At 44.5% G+C, this 20,384-nt stretch overlaps 1 protein-coding gene across 1 annotated transcript in view; it reads left to right on the top strand.

Annotated features, from left to right (window-relative positions):
- LOC122539627 (SRC kinase signaling inhibitor 1-like) overlaps positions 1 to 20,189 on the top strand; it is a 523,191-nt gene extending 503,002 nt beyond the window's left edge. Inside the window, exons 14-19 of the mRNA XM_043674625.1 lie at positions 1,039 to 1,217; positions 5,474 to 5,649; positions 15,789 to 15,919; positions 17,522 to 17,669; positions 18,776 to 18,832; positions 19,847 to 20,189. Coding sequence (XP_043530560.1) covers positions 1,039 to 1,217; positions 5,474 to 5,649; positions 15,789 to 15,919; positions 17,522 to 17,669; positions 18,776 to 18,832; positions 19,847 to 20,189 — 1,034 coding nt within the window. The remainder of the gene's footprint in view (positions 1 to 1,038; positions 1,218 to 5,473; positions 5,650 to 15,788; positions 15,920 to 17,521; positions 17,670 to 18,775; positions 18,833 to 19,846) is intronic.
- The last annotated feature ends 195 nt before the right edge of the window (positions 20,190 to 20,384 follow it).

The following is a 20,384-nucleotide window of genomic DNA, read 5'->3' as shown; positions in this document are numbered from 1 at the left end:
TCAGGAAATAAGACCCAACTGGTTCATTCACATTCCTACTGACAGGAAAGCTTCCTGATGTGACCTCCACATGACCCCACTTAAACCAGTGTGGGTGATCTCTGAAGTGCCCAAGAAAGCCATTCGGGTCTCTCAGATTCTCAAGAACAAGTGCTGAGATTCAAGAGGAGCTCACCACCATCTTCTCTGGACAGCTAAAGGCCAACCAGTAAATGTTAGCCAGCAACTCGAGAATGAATCAGAACAAGTTTGGATCAAGCAAATGATTTATCTGTGAGGCCAAAGAATTTACTCAGAATATGTTAATGTTTCCACTGTTGTACTATATGGGCCCACTCATATCATTCACATACAATGTCAATAGGACACTCCACCTTCCCATGCTTTATGCAAACATGGTTGTAAATCCCTACCTAGTAATTAAACATTTGCACCTCTGTTAAATTCTAAGTTTTGTTACCATAGTCTTACCAAACCATAGAGAGAAGCGACTGGTGATGATTTAACCTGAGAGCCACCAGACCTCAGGGTGTGGGAAGAGGTTGAGAAGGAGAGTCCTTCATGGTAACCATAAACTGGTGATGGGAATTTAATCCACACTGTTTGCATTACACTGCTCTGTAAATCAACAATCCAGCCAACTGAGCTAAACCGATTTATAGCAATCAAGTCTAAGCAAAATGAATTTGCAGTGGTATCGCTCTGATCTCAGGAGTTGCGATGGGGTTTAGTTATCTTGCTGGAATCCCTATCTCTGTTCCCTTTGGCCGTGTTGCTGTTGACCCAGACGACAGCAGAATATGCATGTGATGTTTCCACAATGTACTTTGTGATGAAAGCCACACTGATGGATGTGGGTGACCTGCTAGTTGAAATGCCTGCCATTTCACACCCATTGTGCGGCTCAGATCTCCCTTGCACCTCTCTTCCTGCACTGTTCTCTATTTGTGGTCCTCTCCCGGTAGTTTTGGGGGTTTTGCCTGTGATTGAGAGTTCTCATGCATTGTACACATCTTTCTTTGTTTCTGTCCCTGTCAGCTCTGAGCCCCTCTGTGCGGAGCACTGTGAACAGCACGGCAGCAGCACCAGCAGCAGCAACAACATCAATCAGCCACCCCACTGCCATTACCAGGCTCCAGATGCAGCTCCATCTCCACGACCTCCAGCAAAACGCCAGTGACCTCCGCAATCAACTCCAGCAGCTGCGTAAACTCCAGGTATCCCAGTGCCTTCCGCACAGACAACAACACAAAGGGCTTGCTTTTATAAACCACGTTTCACAACCCAGGGACATTTCAAGTGTGTTACAGCCAATGAAATAACTTGAACTGCTGTCACCTCTGTAATGTAGTTAAAAATCACAGAACACTAGGTTATAGTCCAACTGGTTTATTTGGAAGCACTAGCTTTTGCAGCGCTGCTCCTTCATCAGGTGGCTGTGGAGCAGGACCCTAAGACACAGTATTTATAGCAATGGATTACAGTCGGCACATTCTGGAATATAGGAAGTGGAAAGGTCGGTAAACGCACAGCGAGCTCCTACAACAGTGATAATGATGAGCTCAGCTGTTCCTTTTGGGATTAGATCAAGGGATAAATATTGGCCAGATGATAACTCAAGTCAGTTTATGAGACTGACACCTAAATTAATCCCTGGACTGAGCATATTGCCCAATGAGGAAAGGCTAGGCAGGTTAGTCCTGAATCCTTGGAGTTTAGAAAAGTCAGAGGTAGCTTAATTGAAACATAAGATCTTGAAAAGACTTGACCAGATGTATGTGGAAAGGATGTTCCCTCTTGTGGGAGAATCTAGAACTCGAGGATCACAGTTTATAAATAAGGGGTTTCTCCACGAGGGTTGAGAGTATTTGGAGTTCCCTTCCTCTCAAGGCTGTGGCTGGGGATGAATGATTATCAGGGTGTGCAAGAATGTAGAGTTGAGGTTAAAAACCAGATCAGCCATGATCTTATTGGATGGCAGAGCAAACTTGAAGGGCCAAGTGACTCTCTTGTTCATTTGTAGCTCCCCTACTCTTCTGTGAAATAGCGTCGCAGGATCTTGTCCCTCTCGAGCCAGCAGGAGGAGCCTCAGTTTAACATGAGGTCCATTTCACAGCAGAAAGCACAGAGTTTGGAACAGAGGTTTAAACCCCTCTCACTTCTCATTTGATCTGAAGTTGCCCTCAGGTGTTGTTTTTGAGCTGTTTGAAACAATTGTTCCCATCTCAGAACCAAAGAGAATTCTCCTGTTCCTCTGCTCAGCTGGTGATCGGGATTGATTGCTGAGAGAGCGGTGAAGAGGTCAGCTGTCTGTGATCTTAGCCCACGGGCTGCTGGTGTGTGGTTTTTATTTGTATTCATGAGTAGAATGTGAACATCACTGACTAGTATATTGCCCATCCCAAATCACCAGGAAGGTGGCAGTGAGCTGCCTTCCTGAACCACTGCTGACCATTTGCCGTAGGGAGACGGACCCAGAATGCAGTTCTAAGATATTGATCCAGCAATGCTGAAGGAGCAGTGATCTATTTCCAAGTAGGATGGTGAGTATCTTCTCAGGAAACTTGTAGGTGGTGGTATAGGTGGATCATGTATCTGCTGCCCTTGTCCTTCTCAATGGTAGAGGCTGTGGATTTGCAAAGTGTTGTCAAAGGAGTGTTGTAATGCATCTCATATACAGTACACACTGTCAGCATTATGCATCAGTTGTGGAGGGAGTTTAACTTCAAGCTGGTGCCAATGAAGCGGGCTACTTTATCCTGGTGGAAGCTTCTTGAGTGTTTTTGGAGCTACGTCATCCAGGAAAATGGGCAATTTTCCATCACACTCCTGACTTGCGTCATGTAGAGACAGGAGATAAGTTACTCACTCTGAGTTGATAAAGTGTGGTGCTGGAAGAAGCACAACAGGTCAGGCAGCAAACAAGGAGCAGGAGAGTTGACATTTCGGGCATTAGCCCTTCACCTGTCCTGATGAAGGGCTTATGCTCAAAGCATCAACTCTCCTGCTCCTCGGATGCTGCCTGACCTGCTGTGCTTTTCCAGCACCACACTTTATCGACTCTGACTCTCCAGCACCTGCAGTCCTCACTATCTCCAAATTACTCACTCCACCATGACTTTAGATTTTATCTGAGAATTTGAACGTCTGAGACTGGGGTTTCTTGTTCCGTTAAAGGAATTATCATTTTGGAGGCTTGATGTTGACTTATAGAAGTTTCTGCCTTGGCTGTTGGACATTAACCTGTGTGTCGCGTTAACATTAGCACTGAAACAATGCAATAATAGATTGAAACCATCCAAGGGATTGTCCCAGTATATATCATTTTCCATTTCTTTTTGTCTAATTTCCTTAATGGAATGGATGGGGAATTATTCCGAATCTTGGGATGGTGGCACAGAAACCTGGAATTGTTGCTGCCTTGATTCTTGGGCTGGGAGATGGAAATCAGGATTGTTTCTGGATCTTGATTGTGCTCCCAGGTGAAACAGTCACCTTTTGGGGTTTTCACACTGGCACTGTCTGAAGGGGATGGGTAAGTTCACAAAGTGAGAGAGTCCATCAGGAGCCTTCCACTTGGGTGTGAGGTTCAGTTGCATGCAGTGGAGGGTCTTAGAAAATGGATCCAACTTTAGTTCACAGAGTCAAACAGCACGGAAACAAATCCTTCAGTCCAACCTGTCCATGCGTACCAAGTTTTCCCAATTTCCCAAACTAATCCCATTTGCCTGCATTTGGCCCATATTCCTCTAACCCTTTCCTATATATGTACCTGTCCAATGTTTTTTAAATGTTGTAACTGTACCTGCATCTACCCACTTCCCCTGGTAATTCATTTCACACACGAACCACCCTCTGTGTGATAAAGTTGCCCCTCAGGTCCCTTTTAAATCTTTCTCCTCTCACCTCAGAAATATATCCTCGAGTTTTGAACTCCCCTACCCTAGAGAAAAAAATCTTTGCTATTCACCTTATCTCTGCCCTTCATGATTTTATAAATCTCTATAAGATCATCCCTCAGCCACGCTCTAGTGTAAAAAGTCCCAACCTATCCAGCCTCTCCTTATACCTCAAACCCTCCAGTTCCGGCAACATCCTTGTAACTCTTATCTGAATCCTCTCCAACATAGTAATGTCCAAACTATAGCAGGGTGCCCAGAACTATACCTAGTACTCCAAAAGTAGCCTCACCAATGTCCTATACAACTGCAACATGACATCCCGACCGTGTACTCAATGTTCTGAGCAATGAGGGCAAGCATGCAAGGTGCCTTCTTAACCATCCTATCTACCTATGATGCATCTTTCAAGGAATTATGTACCTGAACCCCTAGGTCTCTCTGTTCTACAACACTACCCAGGGCCCTACCATCAATTGTATAAGTCTTGCCCTTGTTTGTTTTCCCAAAATGCAACACCTCACATTTATCCAGATTCAACTCCATCTGCCACTCCTCAGCCCATTGGTCTAGTTGATCAAGATCCCTTTGTAATATTAGATAACCTTCTTCACTGTCCACTTTACAAACAATTTTGCTGTCATCCGCAAACTTACTTACCATGCATCCGAAATTCTCATCCAAATTATTTATATAAATGACAAATGAGTGGACCCAGCACCCGTCCCTGTGGAACACCTTTGGTCACAGGCCTCTAGTCCAAGAAACAACCCTCTACCACCACTCTGTCTCTCAACCAATGGTTTAAAACTTTAAATGAGAGCAGAGCTAGAAGCCAGGCCAGCAGTGTGAGCAGGGGATTGAGGGAATGGATAATACCTCTACTTTGGCTTCATTATACTCAGACAGGCAGAGAGAGCTGGTATGCCTGTCTGGGATATGACCCGTCATTGGGGATGTACAGTTCTGAGGAAGAGTCATACTTGACTGGAAATGTTAACTGTTTCTCTCTCCACAGATGCTGCCAGACCTACTGAGTTTCTCCAACATTCTCTGTATTTGTTTCAGATTTCCAGCATCCACAGGATTTTGATTTTATTCAAGAAACTGAGAAACCTTCCTTTGTGGATAGAGTTTATTTACTACTCAATCTTACAGCTCCTTTCAAAACCACCACCCCCCTCCTCCCGTACACTGTTATTGGTACTCCCTATATATGTGTACTTTTGTATTTTTCCAACCAACCTGTTCAAAGATGTTATTGACATACCTCTGGAGCAGATGAGACTTTAACCCTGGTCTCCTAGCTCAGAGGTATTGACATATACATAGCCTGTGTATGTGTAGTCATACTCAGATACTTAATAGCTACTGCAGTTTCTCCTACGTCTTAAATAAAGATATTAACAAACTTAACAGTGTGATTATCTATCCAGACATTAAAACAGGGCAGCTGATTGGATTTGTTATCCTCTATAGAGTCCTCAGCCTTATCATTCCCAAAGGAGATACTCACTGTCTGTTCAGTCCTGCAGTTCAGGTTTTGATGTATTGTTCATTACCCTCTCTAACAGGTCCAAAGCCAAGACACCATGAAGAACATGATGAAGCGCTTGGAGTCAGAGATAAGTATCAGGGTGACAGAAACTCTAAGGAAGCAGGAAGACCCTCTCCATCGCCAGCGTGCTCTGGTAGAAGAGGAGAGACAGAAGTATCTGAATGACGAAGAGATGATTGTGCAGCAGCTGAAGTAAGTTGGAAGTTATTTACAAAGCCAAATGGACTGACAGCAGATTATATGAACCATAACTTGAAAGGGCAGAGCATTGAGCTCAGTGACACTACAATAATATTAACGTGACTGGATTGTCACTTGATTTGCTAATCTCCTTCAGAGAAGGAAATCTGCCATCCTTACCCTCAATATCTGACCCTAACTGTGACTCCAGACTGGTTGATCCTTAACCACAATGAGTGTTACCACATAGATTGCAAAGTTCAAGAAGTTTTTCACCCCCACCTTCTCATGGCTAATTACACACAGACAGTAATTGCTGGCATAACCAGTCACTCCCACATCCCATGAAAGAAAAGTTTTAGCTGCTCTCTGAAATGGCCGATGAAACCCTTCCAGTTTTAATTCAGAAGACAGATCACTGCTGCCTCTCAAAGGCAGTTAGGATTGGCTAACGACTCCTGCCTCAGCAACCAATTCTCATGTAGCAAGGTCGCTGTTGTTCAGAATTTAGACAGGCAGGTCAGGGAGACCCACAGGATCATCCCTCCACGTGGGTGACAGCTTCTGAGTGTCTCACCTGACAGCCTGACCCAAATTTCTGATGCGTGCTTTCAGGTAGAAATCTCGATAAGAATGTGAAGGAAAGGCTGATGATTTTAATAAAGTTTGAGGTTCTGGGTTAGAATTAGCTGGGTAGACACTGACACTGTTTAAATTGTAATGCAGTCAAAACAGTGTGATGAAAGGTGTAAAACTTAAATATATTCTGGATTTTTAATTTCAAAATAGAGGCGAATGGGCGTAGGTTACTTCTGTGGACACTCCTTCTGAAAGAGTGTCTTAAATTCAGCATTTGTCAAAAAGCAAGTGAATGCAGAGCTGAGTAGTTGTACGTTTGAGTTTACAACAGGTAGGGTAAGGATTTAAGGCCATTAGCTTTATATTCAGTTCAGCATAATCTGAGATTGAGCAAGTGTCTTTTAAAAATTCACTTCGGAGATCATCAGAGTTGACTTCAGAAGCATGTTTAGTTTCTCTCCTGGAAGGAATTGAGTGCAGTTTCAGTTACTGAAAATGTGTTGCTGGAAAAGCGCAGCAGGTCAGGTAGCATCCAAGGAGCGGGAGAATCGACATTTCGGGAATAAACCAGCATCTGCAGTCCTCACTTTCTCCTTGCAGTTTCAGTTAACCAATCACCCAATCAAAGGGTTTAGTCTACTCAGAAACTGTAGATTATTAGAACAGTTGAGTTTATTGGCCCTCAAATTTGTGAATAAACACTTCAGCAGAAAAAACTCATTTTCTCTGCAGTCCATGGCACAGAAACTGGAAGCAGTTAGTTAAGGAGAAACTCAAAGAGTTGAGATAACAGTGCAATCTCGCTGGACTTGCGTCTCTGTCATGGATAGTGTTGGGAAACAGGTTGTGACTTTGTTTTGTTGTGTGTTTTAACAATCATCTGTAGTTATATGGCTTAGGTTTGTCATTTTCTTTGTCTGTGTAATCAATGAGGAAAGTCTGCAGCTTCATGTGGATATGTTTCAGTGACTGACTATGTTAAACAACTCAACAACAAAATGATCATATGATCTATCAAGCCAGGTTTTATTTCTGACTTGTTCATGAATAACATCAGCTGAGCTCAATAACACTTGGATCTGAAGAGAGGCAGAGGAGAGAAACATTGCACAGTCTGACTCACTGACAACCAATGCCATCTGGTGATCATGGCTGTAAGTAAATAGGAGGAGATTCTAATGGCTGCTAACTGCTGCTAAATACAAAGGATTGTCTCTCAAGTCTTTGCTTTTACATTTCGACCATGAATTTGGAAGGATTCCTAATGCAAACAGAAGGAGATAATTTAAATCAAACTCTTGGAAAGATTCTTGGTGTGATGAAGCCCAATTTGAAATAACAACAACTTGCATTTATGGAGCTTCCTTAACACTCTAGATTGTGTCTATAAGAATATTGTTCTATTGGTAACACTTCCCCAACATTAACATTATATATAGCTAATGAGGTTTTATTGGCTTATTCAACCGAATTGTTCTCTGACTCTATACAACTTCTGTGATTCACTTTGATAGTTTTCTGGATGATAGCATAATATTATAGCCAACTTTGGAGTTCAAGGTTTAACATTCCATCTTCCTATTCTCCTCTGTTTTTTTCTTTTAAGTATCTCCAACTGGTCTGACACTTTTATTTCACTTGCTATTACTTTCAGTATTGTTAACACTCTTTTCTAGTGACGATCCTCCCTGTCATAACCTCTCTTTAACACTTTAATAAGCCACACCCGGTGACGTTTGCTCCTGCCTGGCGGACCCGCCATGTGATGCACATCACTGAGTTTCTTTCTGATTTGTTTAGATCCAGTGATTGCAACAACAAATCCAATTTTTTTTGTCTCTTACAGAATCTGTAAATGTCTGATTAGGCTGTCTTAAAATCTCATACTTTAATTAATTAAGCTTCATAATAAGCTTTGTGTATTACATTTTGACAGGTTCATAGTTGCAGATTGCCCTCTTGACAGGTTGGTGTGCACATTAACAGCTACGTCTGTCCCAACACTCTCCCAGCTAAAGGTCCCAACACTCTCCCAGCTAAAGGTTCCAACACTCTCCCAGCTAAAGGTCCCAATACTCTCCCAGCTAAAGGTCCAAACACATTCCCAGCTAAAGGTCCCAACACTCTCCCAGCTAAAGGTCCCAACACTCTTCCAGCTAAAGGTCCCAACACTCTCCCAGCTAAAGTTCCCAACACTCTCCCAACTAAAGGTCCAAACACTCTCCCAGCTAAAGGTTCCAACACTCTCCCAGCTAAAGGTCCCAACACTCTTCCAGCTAAAGGACACAACACTCTCCCAGCTAAAGGACCCAACACTCTCCCAGCTAAAGGTCCCAACACTCTCCCAGTTAAAGGTCCCAACACTCTTCCAGCTAAAGGACCCAACATTTTCCCAGCTAAAGGACCCAACACTCTCCCAGCGAAAGGTCCCAACACTCTCCCAGCGAAAGGTCCCAACACTCTCCCAGCTAAAGGTCCCAACACTCTTCCAGCTAAAGGTCCCAACACTCTTCCAGCTAAAGGATCCAACACTCTCCCAGCTAAAGGATCCAACACTCTCCCAGCTAAAGGTCCCAACACTCTTCCAGCTAAAGGTCCCAACACTCTCCCAGCTAAAGGTCCAAACACTCTCCCAGCTAAAGGTCCAAACACTCTTCCAGCTAAAGGTCTCAATACTCTCCCAGCTAAAGGACCCAACACTCTCCCAGCTAAAGGTCCAAACACTCTCCCAGGTAAAGGTCCAAACACTCTCCCAGCTAAAGGTCCAAACACTCTTCCAGCTAAAGGTCCCAACACTCTCCCAGCTAAAGGACCCAACACTCTTCCAGCTAAAGGTCTCAATACTCTCCCAGCTAAAGATCCCAACACTCTCCCAGCTAAAGGTCCTAACACTCTCCCAGCTAAAGGTCCCAACACTCTCCCAGCTAAAGATCCAAACACTCTTCCAGCTAAAGGTCTCAACACTCTCCCAGCTAAAAGTCCAAACACTCTTCCAGCTAAAGGTCTCAACACTCTCCCAGCTAAAGGACCCAACACTCTTCCAGCTAAAGGTCTCAATACTCTCCCAGCTAAAGGTCTTAACACTCTCCCAGCTAAAGGTCCAAACACTCTTCCAGCTAAAGGTCCCAACACTCTTCCAGCTAAAGGTCCCAACACTCTCCCAGCTAAAAGTCCAAATGTTTTTTAGCCACTTCATTTGTCCAGGTCCTTTGCATATGAGGTGGAATATCTTTCCACTCTGTAAATGTTGCAGATATTTATTTTTAGTTAAATCAAAATCCCTGATTCATCATTCTAAGCTACTGTGCCTCTCTCCCAATCCTCTTGTCTGAATCCCTGATCTCTTTGGAGTTCAAGGTTTAACATTCCATCTTCCTATTCTCCTCTGTTTTTTCTTTTTTCTCTCTTTCAATTTTATTTGCTTATCTTTCTCCTCACTCTTCAACTCGAGATTTTTATTCCAATTTAATTTTTCATTCTTTCTCCTTTTGTTTTTCTCTTCTTCTATTCCAATTCTGATTTTTAAATGTCTCTTTCTGTCTCAAGTTTTAGTTTCATTTTTGTTTGAATCTTACTAATTCTAGCAATGACACATCAACTGCAGACTTTCCTGTTAATTCTAAATCCTGGGTCGTTAATTTAATTATCCCATCCTTATGGGATCCTGCTTTTATTTCTACTGCTGGCTCTATCAGCTTCACCTGAGGCCAAGATTTCAAATAACCCACTGTTAATGATTTCTACTCTCAGAGAAAATCTTAGCAATGTTCAAGGCCAAATTGAAATTCCAATCCATGCAACAAATTTTGCCACAAAACTTTCCTTTTAGATTCAATCTCTTCACACATTCCTGTGTTTAAAAGAGACTCAGATGCCTCCTAAATTCATTGAATATCAATCCCAGATGAGCCCCCAAATATTACCATCTGAGCTAATGCAGATACTGGATAAGGCAGATCCCAGGGGGAACCTGGTTTGATAGATCACAGGTTTAATTGTTGCAACTGGTTATCTTGGTCATTAGTCACTGAAACTTACTTGGGTGAGGCTCCAAATGTTCTTTAACAATAGAATGTAGACTTCTTACTCAAAAGCAAAACTAACAAAGCTATATATGTGTAACAGCTAGAAAGATCTTAATATAACCAGTAAACCAAAGTTTTAGCCAGTTCTCTATCACTATCTTTTTACAGATGCTCAATACGAAACAAATTTCACTTCTATCCCAATTCACAAGTTTCTACTAAATTGACTCTACTGAGATTCTTTCTGTTGGACTGCAGAGGTATTTTATCATTCTTTTCCAAATCCATTGTCATGAACCTTTGACAATTCTGATGGCCTACTCTTGTTCAGCTCCAATAACTTTAAGATTTCTGCCCAAGCCTTCCTGGTTTAGAAACTCTGCGTTTTAAAACTCTTGGTTTTAGAGGGTGCCCAGAGTTACAAGATTAATTATTATGCAAGGAGTTCCCTTCCAAACTGAACACCTGATTCTTCTGAACCAGGACCATGAACCTTCTGTTCTGAAATGTAAAATAATAATTCCTGCCTTTCTGGTCGATTGTAAACTCAGCAGGATAAACATTCCATCCATGAATACTCCAGGCATTCCGCCAGACATTTAATCACATTTTTTCTTGGAATCGATGCACTTAGGCCCCAGTTCCAAATGCTTTCCTGACCTGGTCTAACAAAAAATGCCTTCACAGAACTGACCCAGATCCATCTGCCTCTTTCTTTACAAAATCCAAATCCAAAAAATATAATCCATATATACCATGCACCTTCCATCACAGCAAGTCTGCAGGCTGGCTGTTTTTATCATTTTCTCAGATGGGCAAGTACATTGCACACCTGTCAGCAGTATCCTGTTACCAAGCAACAGCAAGTGCTCCATTGCACATCTCTAAGACATCCAACAACTCATTGCATTAATCAGAAACTAATCCATTTACAAAGTGAAGCAAAGCAAATTCATTGTAATCGGATTGGGTTTTATATGATCCAATCAAACTTTTTTTTGTTGGCTGAGCTAGGGATACAGAGCAATGGTGAATCTGTTTCAGAATCATGGTACAATGGATAATTGAAGCAAGGACACAAAATAATAGGGCTTATGTCTTTTGAAAGATGGAAGGTTTTAGGTAAAGCTCACTGTGTAATAGATTGTGTACTGCTTGTGTGTTTGACATTGGGAAGAGAAGGGCTTATGCCCGAAGCACGATGCGCCTGCTCCTCGGATGCTGCCTGACCCGCTGTGCTTTTCCAGCGCCACACTCTGATCTCCAGCATCTGCAATCCTCACCTTTTCCTATGGGGAGGAGCGTGATGGGCATGTACTTCTGTGATATTTTTGAAAGTTACTCAGCTTATTCCTGTTGTTGAAGGATTGGTTGAGGGATATGAAAGAGGAATGGTTAATGGAATTTTTTTGGGATGGTGGAATGTGTAGTGGAGTTCCCCACGTGTTGATTTTGGAACACTTGCTTTTCCTGATGTGTCTATCAAGTGAACAATTTCCAAGTTTGCAGATGATACAAAGCTTGGAAAACTATTGGGGACAGCTGTTGTTGACAAGCTGATGGAGTGGGCAGCTAGTTGGGAGATAAGGTTCAAAACAGAGAGTTGAAAGTTGATATATTTTGGCAGAGAGAACAGGAGAAAACGCATAAAGCAAAAGAGTATCGTCTAATGCCCCTTCGAATGTCTGAATTGAACCTGCCTCCACCACACGTTCAGGCAGTGTGGCAGAACCCTCCCACTCGCTGTGTGTAAAAAAGCGTTTCCTTGCTTGGCATTTGCTGCTTTTGCAAATTGCCTTATGTTTGCATCCTCTTGATCTCATTCTTGGAAAACACATTCTCTGGTCTATCCAGCTGACTCATGATTTTGGAAAATTTTATCCCTTAGCCTTTTCTCAAAAAAGGCATCCCAAATTCTCTAATATATCTTCATAACTGGAACTATTCATAAACCTGCACCGGACTGACTCCAATACGTTCACATCCTCACAAACTGTTGTGTCCAGAACTATACACAATACTTTAGTTGACGGCTAACTAGTTTCTTGTACACATTTGACATAACCTCCCTGCTCCTGTACTCTGTTCTCATTTTAATAAAGTATAGGATGCTGTGTCCTTTATTAACTGCTTGCTCTGCCTGTCATGACTCTTTAGCAATTTATCAACATAAACATCCAGGTCCTTTTGTTCCTGCACACCTCGAGGCTTGAATAGCCATTGGGGATTACTGCCGGAAAGTTTTTTTCATGTTGGACTCGATAAAAAGTAAACAAATGTTTTACAACAGAAATATTGACCACATGAAGGCCCGTTGGGTATTCATCACTCTGTGCTCTGAGTCACAATGTTGTGGATTCCAGTCAGTGCACTATCTCAGCTGGAACTCTCAGTGCAGTATTGAGGGAGTGCTGCACTGCTGCTGGTGGAAGATTAAACTGAGGTCCGAGTGTCCTGCTGAGGAGGATGCAATGGCCCAGTGAGTGAGCTACGTATGTGGAGATCTCCTTCCGTGATAAACCTTGCTGCAGTGCTGGAGCCAGGCAGATTGTGCAGAAAGAGAAATACAAGGGGTGACAATGTTTGTGTTATTTGGGAGAGTTTGGGTGATTTCATGTTTTCAGTGTAAAGTTATGGCTTGTACCCTTCTTTAGCTAATTCTTGGGAGGTGGGCAAGGCTTACATTAATGGTCAATTCTTTGATACCAGTTTTGAACATAAGAACACAGGGACGTATCAGCCTGGATCTGATTGTGAGTGTAACTCCACTTGGGTCGCATGGTGGCTCAGTGGTTAGCACTGCTGCTTCATTGTGCCAGGTACCCAGGTTCGATTCCAGCCTCAGGTACTGTCTCTGTGAAGTTTACATATTCTCCCCGTGTCTGCGTGTTTACCTTCTGGGTGCTCTGGTTTCCTCCCACGTTCCAAAGATGTGTAGGTTAGTTGGATTGACCATGCTAAATTGTGGATCAGTGGTGCTGGAAGAGCACAGCAATTCAGGCAGCATCCGAAGACAGGCAAAATCGACGTTTCGGGCAAAAGCCGGGGGGGGGGGGGGGGGAGGTCTGCGTGGAATGCTCTTCAGAGGGTTAGTGTGAATCCAGTGGGCTGAATGGCCTGCTTCCACATTGTAGGCATTCGATGATTTTCTGCCTAACCTCCATAAACCTTGATTCCTTTGTGGTTCAGGAGTACCTCCTGTGAATATATTCTGTGACACAGGCTCAATGATTGGCTGCTGTGGGGAACATTTCTTTACTCTCAGATCCCTTACTCTGAAACTGTTTACTTAGCTCTAGATGCTCTTCAGAAGTTTACATTTTTATCACAATCACTTCTCATTCTTCTGAGCTGCAGGCAGTGTTATCCAGCTAGCTCAACGTTTCCTGGTTAGAAAATCTCTTCACCCCCAGGAATCAACCTCATATACCATCTCTGAATTACCTCCAAGGCAAGTGTAAATTCAAACACAGTATCTGGGTGTGACTCACCAATGTTCTATGCTATTAAAGACAACCTTCCCTCCCCTACTCCTCACAATAAAGTCCAATGTTACATTTGCCTTCCTTGATGGATCCACATGCTCATTTTTTGCAATTCATGTAGATCACCTAGGTCCCTCTGCAGTGCCTGTGTCCAGTTGGACAATACTCTGCTTTGATACTTTTCCTACCCTCATTGCAGGGTCTACCTCAGAGATGTCAGATGGAGTTAGATGGGAGCTGGACTGAGGAAGATTGAAAATCCTCATTCACTACAGACTGCTCACCAACAAATCCATGGTCACTTGCGCTGATAGCATATTCTTTAAAAACTGAATTCAAATTCTCAGGATATTAGAGGGAGATTTAAATTCAAGTTCCCAGTCATCATTTATATAAACGATTTGGATGTGAGTATAAGAGGTATAGTTAGTAAGTTTGCAGGTGACACCAAAATTGGAGGTGTAGTGAACAGCAAAGAAGGTTACCTCAGATTACAACAGGATCTTGACCAGATTGGCCAATGGGCTGCATTTTGGGAAAGCAAATCTTAGAAGGACTTATACATTTAATGGTAAGGTCCTAGCGAGTGTTGTTGAACAAAGAGACCTTGGAGTGCAGGTTCATAGCTCCTTGAAAGTGGAGTCACAGGTAGATAGGATAGTGAAGAAGGCATTTGCTATGCTTTCCTTTATTAGTCAGAGTATTGAGTACAGAAGTTGGGATGATTTGGAGATGCCTGTGTTGGATTAGCATGTACAAAGTCAAAAATCACACAACACCAGGTTATAGTCCAACAGGTTTAATTGGAAGTACTAGCTTTCGGAGCACTGCTCCTTCATCAGGTGATTGTGGAGGACACAATTGTAAGGCACAGAATTTATAGCAAAAATTTACAGTGTGATGTAACTGAAATTATACATTGAAAATGTTGCGGCTGTATAGGACATTGGTTAGGCCACTGTTGGAATATTGCATGCAAATCTGGTCTCCCTCCTATCGGAAGGATGTTGTGAAACTTGAAAGGGTTCAGAAAAGGCTTACAAGGATGTTGCCAGGGTTGGAGGATTTGAGCTATAGGGAAAGGCTGAACAGGCTGGGGCCGATCTGGATGGGTATATGAATAGGAAGGGTTTGGAGGGATATGGGCCAGATGCTGGCAGATGGGACGAGATTGGGTTGGGATATCTGGTCGGCATGGACGGGTTGTACTGAAGGGTCAGTTTTCATGCTGTACATCTCTATGACTCTATAATTATTTGCAGCAACTTGCATTAACAAAGGCTCTTCTGGACTGTAACTGGTTGCGCTAACCCAGATTTTTACTTTGTCCTGATTACCCTTCGACATAACTATCCTGAACATGACAACCATTTGTTTTAATCGGTTCTGCTTTAGGACTCAGTGAACAATGAAGTTTCACCTTGAAATGACTGCCCGGTTCAAGTGAAGCTAAAGGGATAAAGTTTCTACAGTGAGCCAGTTACATGTGTGAAGCTCTACTGCCTCTCACTGGCTGAAAGAGGTACTTCTATGAAGAACTGAAAATGTGTTGCTGGAAAAGCACAGCAGGTCAGGCAGCATCCAAGGAGCAGGAGAATCGACGTTTCAGGCATAAGCCCTTCTTCAGGAATCTTCTATGAAGAAGGCAGGCTTCCGGACAGAACTTAGGCAGGGACTAAATCAGGGTCACACTTACTGCCCATCCCTACTTCCCCCGGGGATTAACTGTCGGATATTTGGAGGGTAGTTAAGAGTCAGTTATGTTGGAGTGATGTCTAGGTCAGACGAAGAAGGGAACAAGTGTTCCCTTCATTTCAGAATAATGACAAACATCTTTTTAACCTAATAGCAATGACTGGATTCCAAACATAATTCATCGTACAAACGACAACAGCACTTATCGATGAAGTGATAAAGCAACATGTCAAGCTCAATATTCTTGATTGCAACCAGGCAGATAACAGGGGCATTCACCAGAGATTGACAAATCACTTGATGGTTTTAACTTCAGTTCTTGTTTCTCTGAAGGAGCTTGGTGTTTAATTTGTCTTCTTGTTGACAGTGACTTGGAGAAGGCCGTGGATGATTTACAGCGAGACTCGAACCTGAATCAGAAGCTGATCACGGTGCAGGAACTGGAGGACAAGGCGCTGGTCTTACGTCAGTTGGGCGAGACCCTCACTGAACTGAAGGGTAAGGGGGCAGGGGCACTGTCAGCTGACCCAGAGGGGGGTAGGGGAGGGTCACTGTCAGCTGACCCAGAGGGGGGGAAGGGGGCAGTACTGTCTGTCCTCTGTCACTCCCTCCATGTGGTGTTGGTCCAAGGACTCTGGTCACCTTTAAGGTATTTGCTGTGACCACACCCACAGGACCTGACCTGATTCTTGTGTCTGTAAACCCCACAGGCTCTGGGGAGACCACCCGCACTGTCTGTGCTCTAATTGCCTCCTCCCCACTGCCTCCAAACTCATAGCCCCCCAGCCCTACACTGCCCAGTTCTACTTGCTCCCCAAGATCCACAAGCCCAACTACCCTGGTTGACCCATCATCTTGGAATGCTCCTGCCCCACTGAACTCATCCCGTCCTACTGGGGGGGGGGGGAGGGGGCAGGGACACTGTCAGCTGACTCAGAGGGGGGTAGGGGAGGAAGGGTCACTGTCAGCTGACCCAGAGGGGGGTATTGGGCAGGTACTGTCTGTCCTCTGTCACTCCCTCCATGTGGTGTTGGTCCAAGGACTCTGGTCACCTTTAAGGTATTTGCTGTGACCACACCCACAGGACTTGACCTGATTCTTGTGTCTGTAAACCCCACAGGCTCTGGGGAGACCACCCGCACTGTCCGTGCTCTAATTGCCTCCTCCCCACTGCCTCCAAACTCATAGCCCCCCAGCCCTACACTGCCCAGTTCTACTTGCTCCCCAAGATCCACAAGCCCAACTACCCTGGTTGACCCATCATCTTGGAATGCTCCTGCCCCACTGAACTCATCCCATCCTACTTCAATTCCATCCTATCCCCCTTGGTTCAGGCACTTCCCACATACATCCGTGACACAAACCATGTCCTCCAACACTTCAGTAACTTCCAGGTCCCTGGCCCCCAGCACTTTATCTACACTATAGACATGCAGTCCCTATACAGATCCATATCCCACAGGGTGGCCTCCAAGCCCTCTGTTTCTTCCTCTCCAACAGATCTATCCAGTCCCTCTCCACCAATATCCTTCTCCACCTCACCGAACTGGTCTTCACCCTCAAGTACTTTTCTACTAACTTCTCCCACTTCCTCCAAATCCAGGGGGCGGCCATGGGCACCCAGATGGCCCCAGTTACGCCTGCCTCTTTGTCGGCTATGTCGAACAGTCCCTCTTCAGAACCTGCCCCAACCCATCAATGACTGCATCCGTGCAGTATCCTGCACCCGGGCTGAACTGGAGCAGTTCATCGACTTCGCCCACAACTTCCACCCCCCACCTTAAATTCACTTGGTCCATCTCGGACACTCCCCTCACCTTTCTTGACCTCTCTGTTTCCATCTCCGGTGACAGTCTCCAGGCGGATGTTTCCTACAAACCCCAGACTCCCATAACTACCTGGACTACACTTCCTCCACCCAGTATCCCGCAAGAACTCCATCCCGTTCTCCCAATTCCTCCACCTCATCTGCTCGGACGAGGAGACATTCCACTCCCAAGCATCCCAGATGTCCACCTGTTTCGGCATGGGGAGTGAGGGATTGAATTGGTATTGCACTGGTGTGTGTTGAACTGACTTGGTTTGTGCCTGTTTCTGTAGCTCAGTTCCCCAGCCTGCAGAGTAAAATGCGAGTCATTCTCCGTGTTGAAGTGGAAGCAGTGAAGTTCCTGAAGGAGGAGCCTCACAGGTTGGATATCCTGCTGAAACGATGTAAGACTGTCACAGACGCCCTTGCCACGTTGAGAAGGTAATGGAACCGACCCTGGTGTCTGTTATACATGCAGCAGCTTTCAGGTGGAATTCAGAAATGTATGTACAACCCCGATCCTGTGAAGTGAACAGCATTTCCTTAGGGTGGCGCCATTACTGGAATTTGTTGGATTGGGGATTGGGCAAATTGTGACCATTTCCCATTGAATGGGTCAATGATTCGAAGCCCGGCCCAGCAACAGGCCAGTGAGCAGTGTCCCAGCACAAAGCACCAATCCCACCGGCTGCAGTGAGAGGCTGTTCCACCTCAGGGCTGTGGTGACTCTGGGATGTTATATCCCTCTAAACCCTTCCTAGTCATACACCAATCCAGGTGTCTTTTAAATGTAATTGTACCAGCCTCCACCACTCCCTTTGGCAACTCATTCCTAACACGCACCACCCTCTACGTGAAAAAATTGCCCCTTAGGTGTCTTTTATATCTTTCCCCTTTCTCCTTAAACCTATGCCCTCTGGTTTAGGACTCTAACACCCTGGGAATAAAGACCTTGGCTATTCAACCTCTCCATGTCCCTCATAATTTTGTAAATCTCTATAAGGTCACCCCTCAACCTCCAAAGCTCCAGAGAAAACAGCTCCAGCCTGTTCAGCCTCTCCCTACAGCTCAAAGCCTCCAGTCCTGGAAATATCCTTCTCAACCTTTTCTGAACCCTTTCAAATTTAACAACATCTTTCCTATAGCAGGGAGACCAGAAATGAATGCAGTATTCTAAAAGTGGCCTTACCAATGTCCTGTCCAACTGCAACATGACCTCCCAACTCTTATACTTGATGCTCTGATCAATGGAAGCAAACATACCAAACACTTTCTTCACTGTCCTGTCTACCTGGGACTCCACTTTTAAGGAACTGTGTACTTTCACCCCCTTGGTCCCTTTGACAACACTCCCCAGGGCCCAACCTTTAACTCTCTAAGTCCTGCCCTGGTTTGCCTTACCAAAATGCATTTATCTGAATGAAACTTTAGCTGCCACTCCTCAGCCCATTGGCCCATCTGATCCAACGTCCCGTTGTGCTTCTTTGCTGTCCACTGCATCACCCAGTTTTGGTGACGTCTTTTTACTCTTTCTTTCTCTTATTCAGCTGTTCGCCCTCCAACTCAGCCTACTCCACAGGTACCTGCCCAAGACGTTTCAGCAGGTAAATGTGCCTGTTTTTACCCTCTCACCCTGGGGAGGTCTGTTGCCGCCTCCTCGTACCCACACCCCGAGTTCCTGTGATGGTTTTTGCCGTGTGTTCCAGCTGTAGTTATCCTGTTCTGATATTTTACCCCTCCTGCTACCCCTTGAGAACCCACCACTGCCTCAAACGGTTCCCTTTGTTAAATTTATTTTTTTAAGATGCATCAGGACAGAATGTAAATCCTTCAGCCAAGGCACTCTCTCTGAAGAAAGAAAGGTTTGCATTTATATAGCCCCTTTCATAAGCTGAAGACACCGTTATAATCAGTGATGTCATTCTGAAAAGAGTAACGTTGGAAACACAGGCGCCAATTTGCATGCAGCAAGCTGCCATGAATAGATTAGATTAGATTACATTACCGTGTGGAAACAGGCCCAACAAGTCCACACCGACCCACCGCCCACCCATACCCCTACATTTACCCCTTACCTAGCACTATGGGCAATTTAGCATGGCCAATTCACTTGAGGTGTGATCTTTGGACTGTGGGAGGAAACCGGAGCACCCAGAGGAAACCCACGCAGACACAGGGAGAACGTGCAAACTCCACACAGTCAGTCGCCTGACCCGGGTCTCTGGCGCTGTGAGGCAGCAGTGCTAACCACTGGGCCACCGTGCCACCCACAATGGAAGTGGAGATGATTAGGGAGGTTTGGGTGAGTTGTCTGAGGGATGAATGTTGACCAGGATTCCAGATAGAACCCCCTTTCTCCTCTTGGAAATAGCGACAGATTCATTTCATCACTGAGAGGGAAGATGGAACCTTTGGTTTGTAACTTCATCCAAGATGGCACATCTAATGGTGCAGCACTCTGTCAGTACCGGTGCTGGGAAGGTCACCTTGGATCAGGACCTGGTCAATGTAGATACAAAAAGGACTAAAAGGTGGAAATCTGTGCATGCGGTTAGGAGGAGGAAGTTTGTCCTCTGTTGGGAATTCATGTTTAAGTTGATTTTCGGTTTACTCCACAGACCCACAAATGAGACCCCGATGAGGGGAATTGAGGAAGTGACTGCCCAATCACCAAAGCACTCGAGCACTGAATCATACTCACGGAATTCCGAATTTGAAATCCCTACCAGCCCACCCTTGAACTTCCAGGAACAGAACACAACTGGGGTGAAAATCTGGCAGAACCACAATCCCGCCATGGCACAGCTTACCCAGAATTCCCCAGCTCATGCTGCTGCTTCCCAGAATCCTTCTGGAATGAGCCAGGGGATCGTAACCCATAGCAACTCATTGGAGGAGGCTTCAATAACACCAAGCAAGAGGAACATGGACCAAACCATCTCTGTGGAAGTAAGATATTAACATTTAAGAACTTAGAAGTTTTGGCATCTTCTTGGTCACCACAGGATGCTGGATTTGCATGTTGTGGTTTCTTTGGGTCATTGGACACCTAGATAATGAATGTTGGCCAACCAGCAAAACCCACTTGCGATGATCTGTTTTAAATGAGGAAAATCTATTTGGGTTTTTGCTATTATTTGGAGACATGAAATGTGA

Source organism: Chiloscyllium plagiosum, chromosome 33, assembly GCF_004010195.1.
Source record: "Chiloscyllium plagiosum isolate BGI_BamShark_2017 chromosome 33, ASM401019v2, whole genome shotgun sequence".
Taxonomy (NCBI): domain Eukaryota; kingdom Metazoa; phylum Chordata; class Chondrichthyes; order Orectolobiformes; family Hemiscylliidae; genus Chiloscyllium; species Chiloscyllium plagiosum.
Note: the sequence above shows the minus strand (reverse complement) of the source record. Positions and strands in the feature narration are given on the sequence as shown.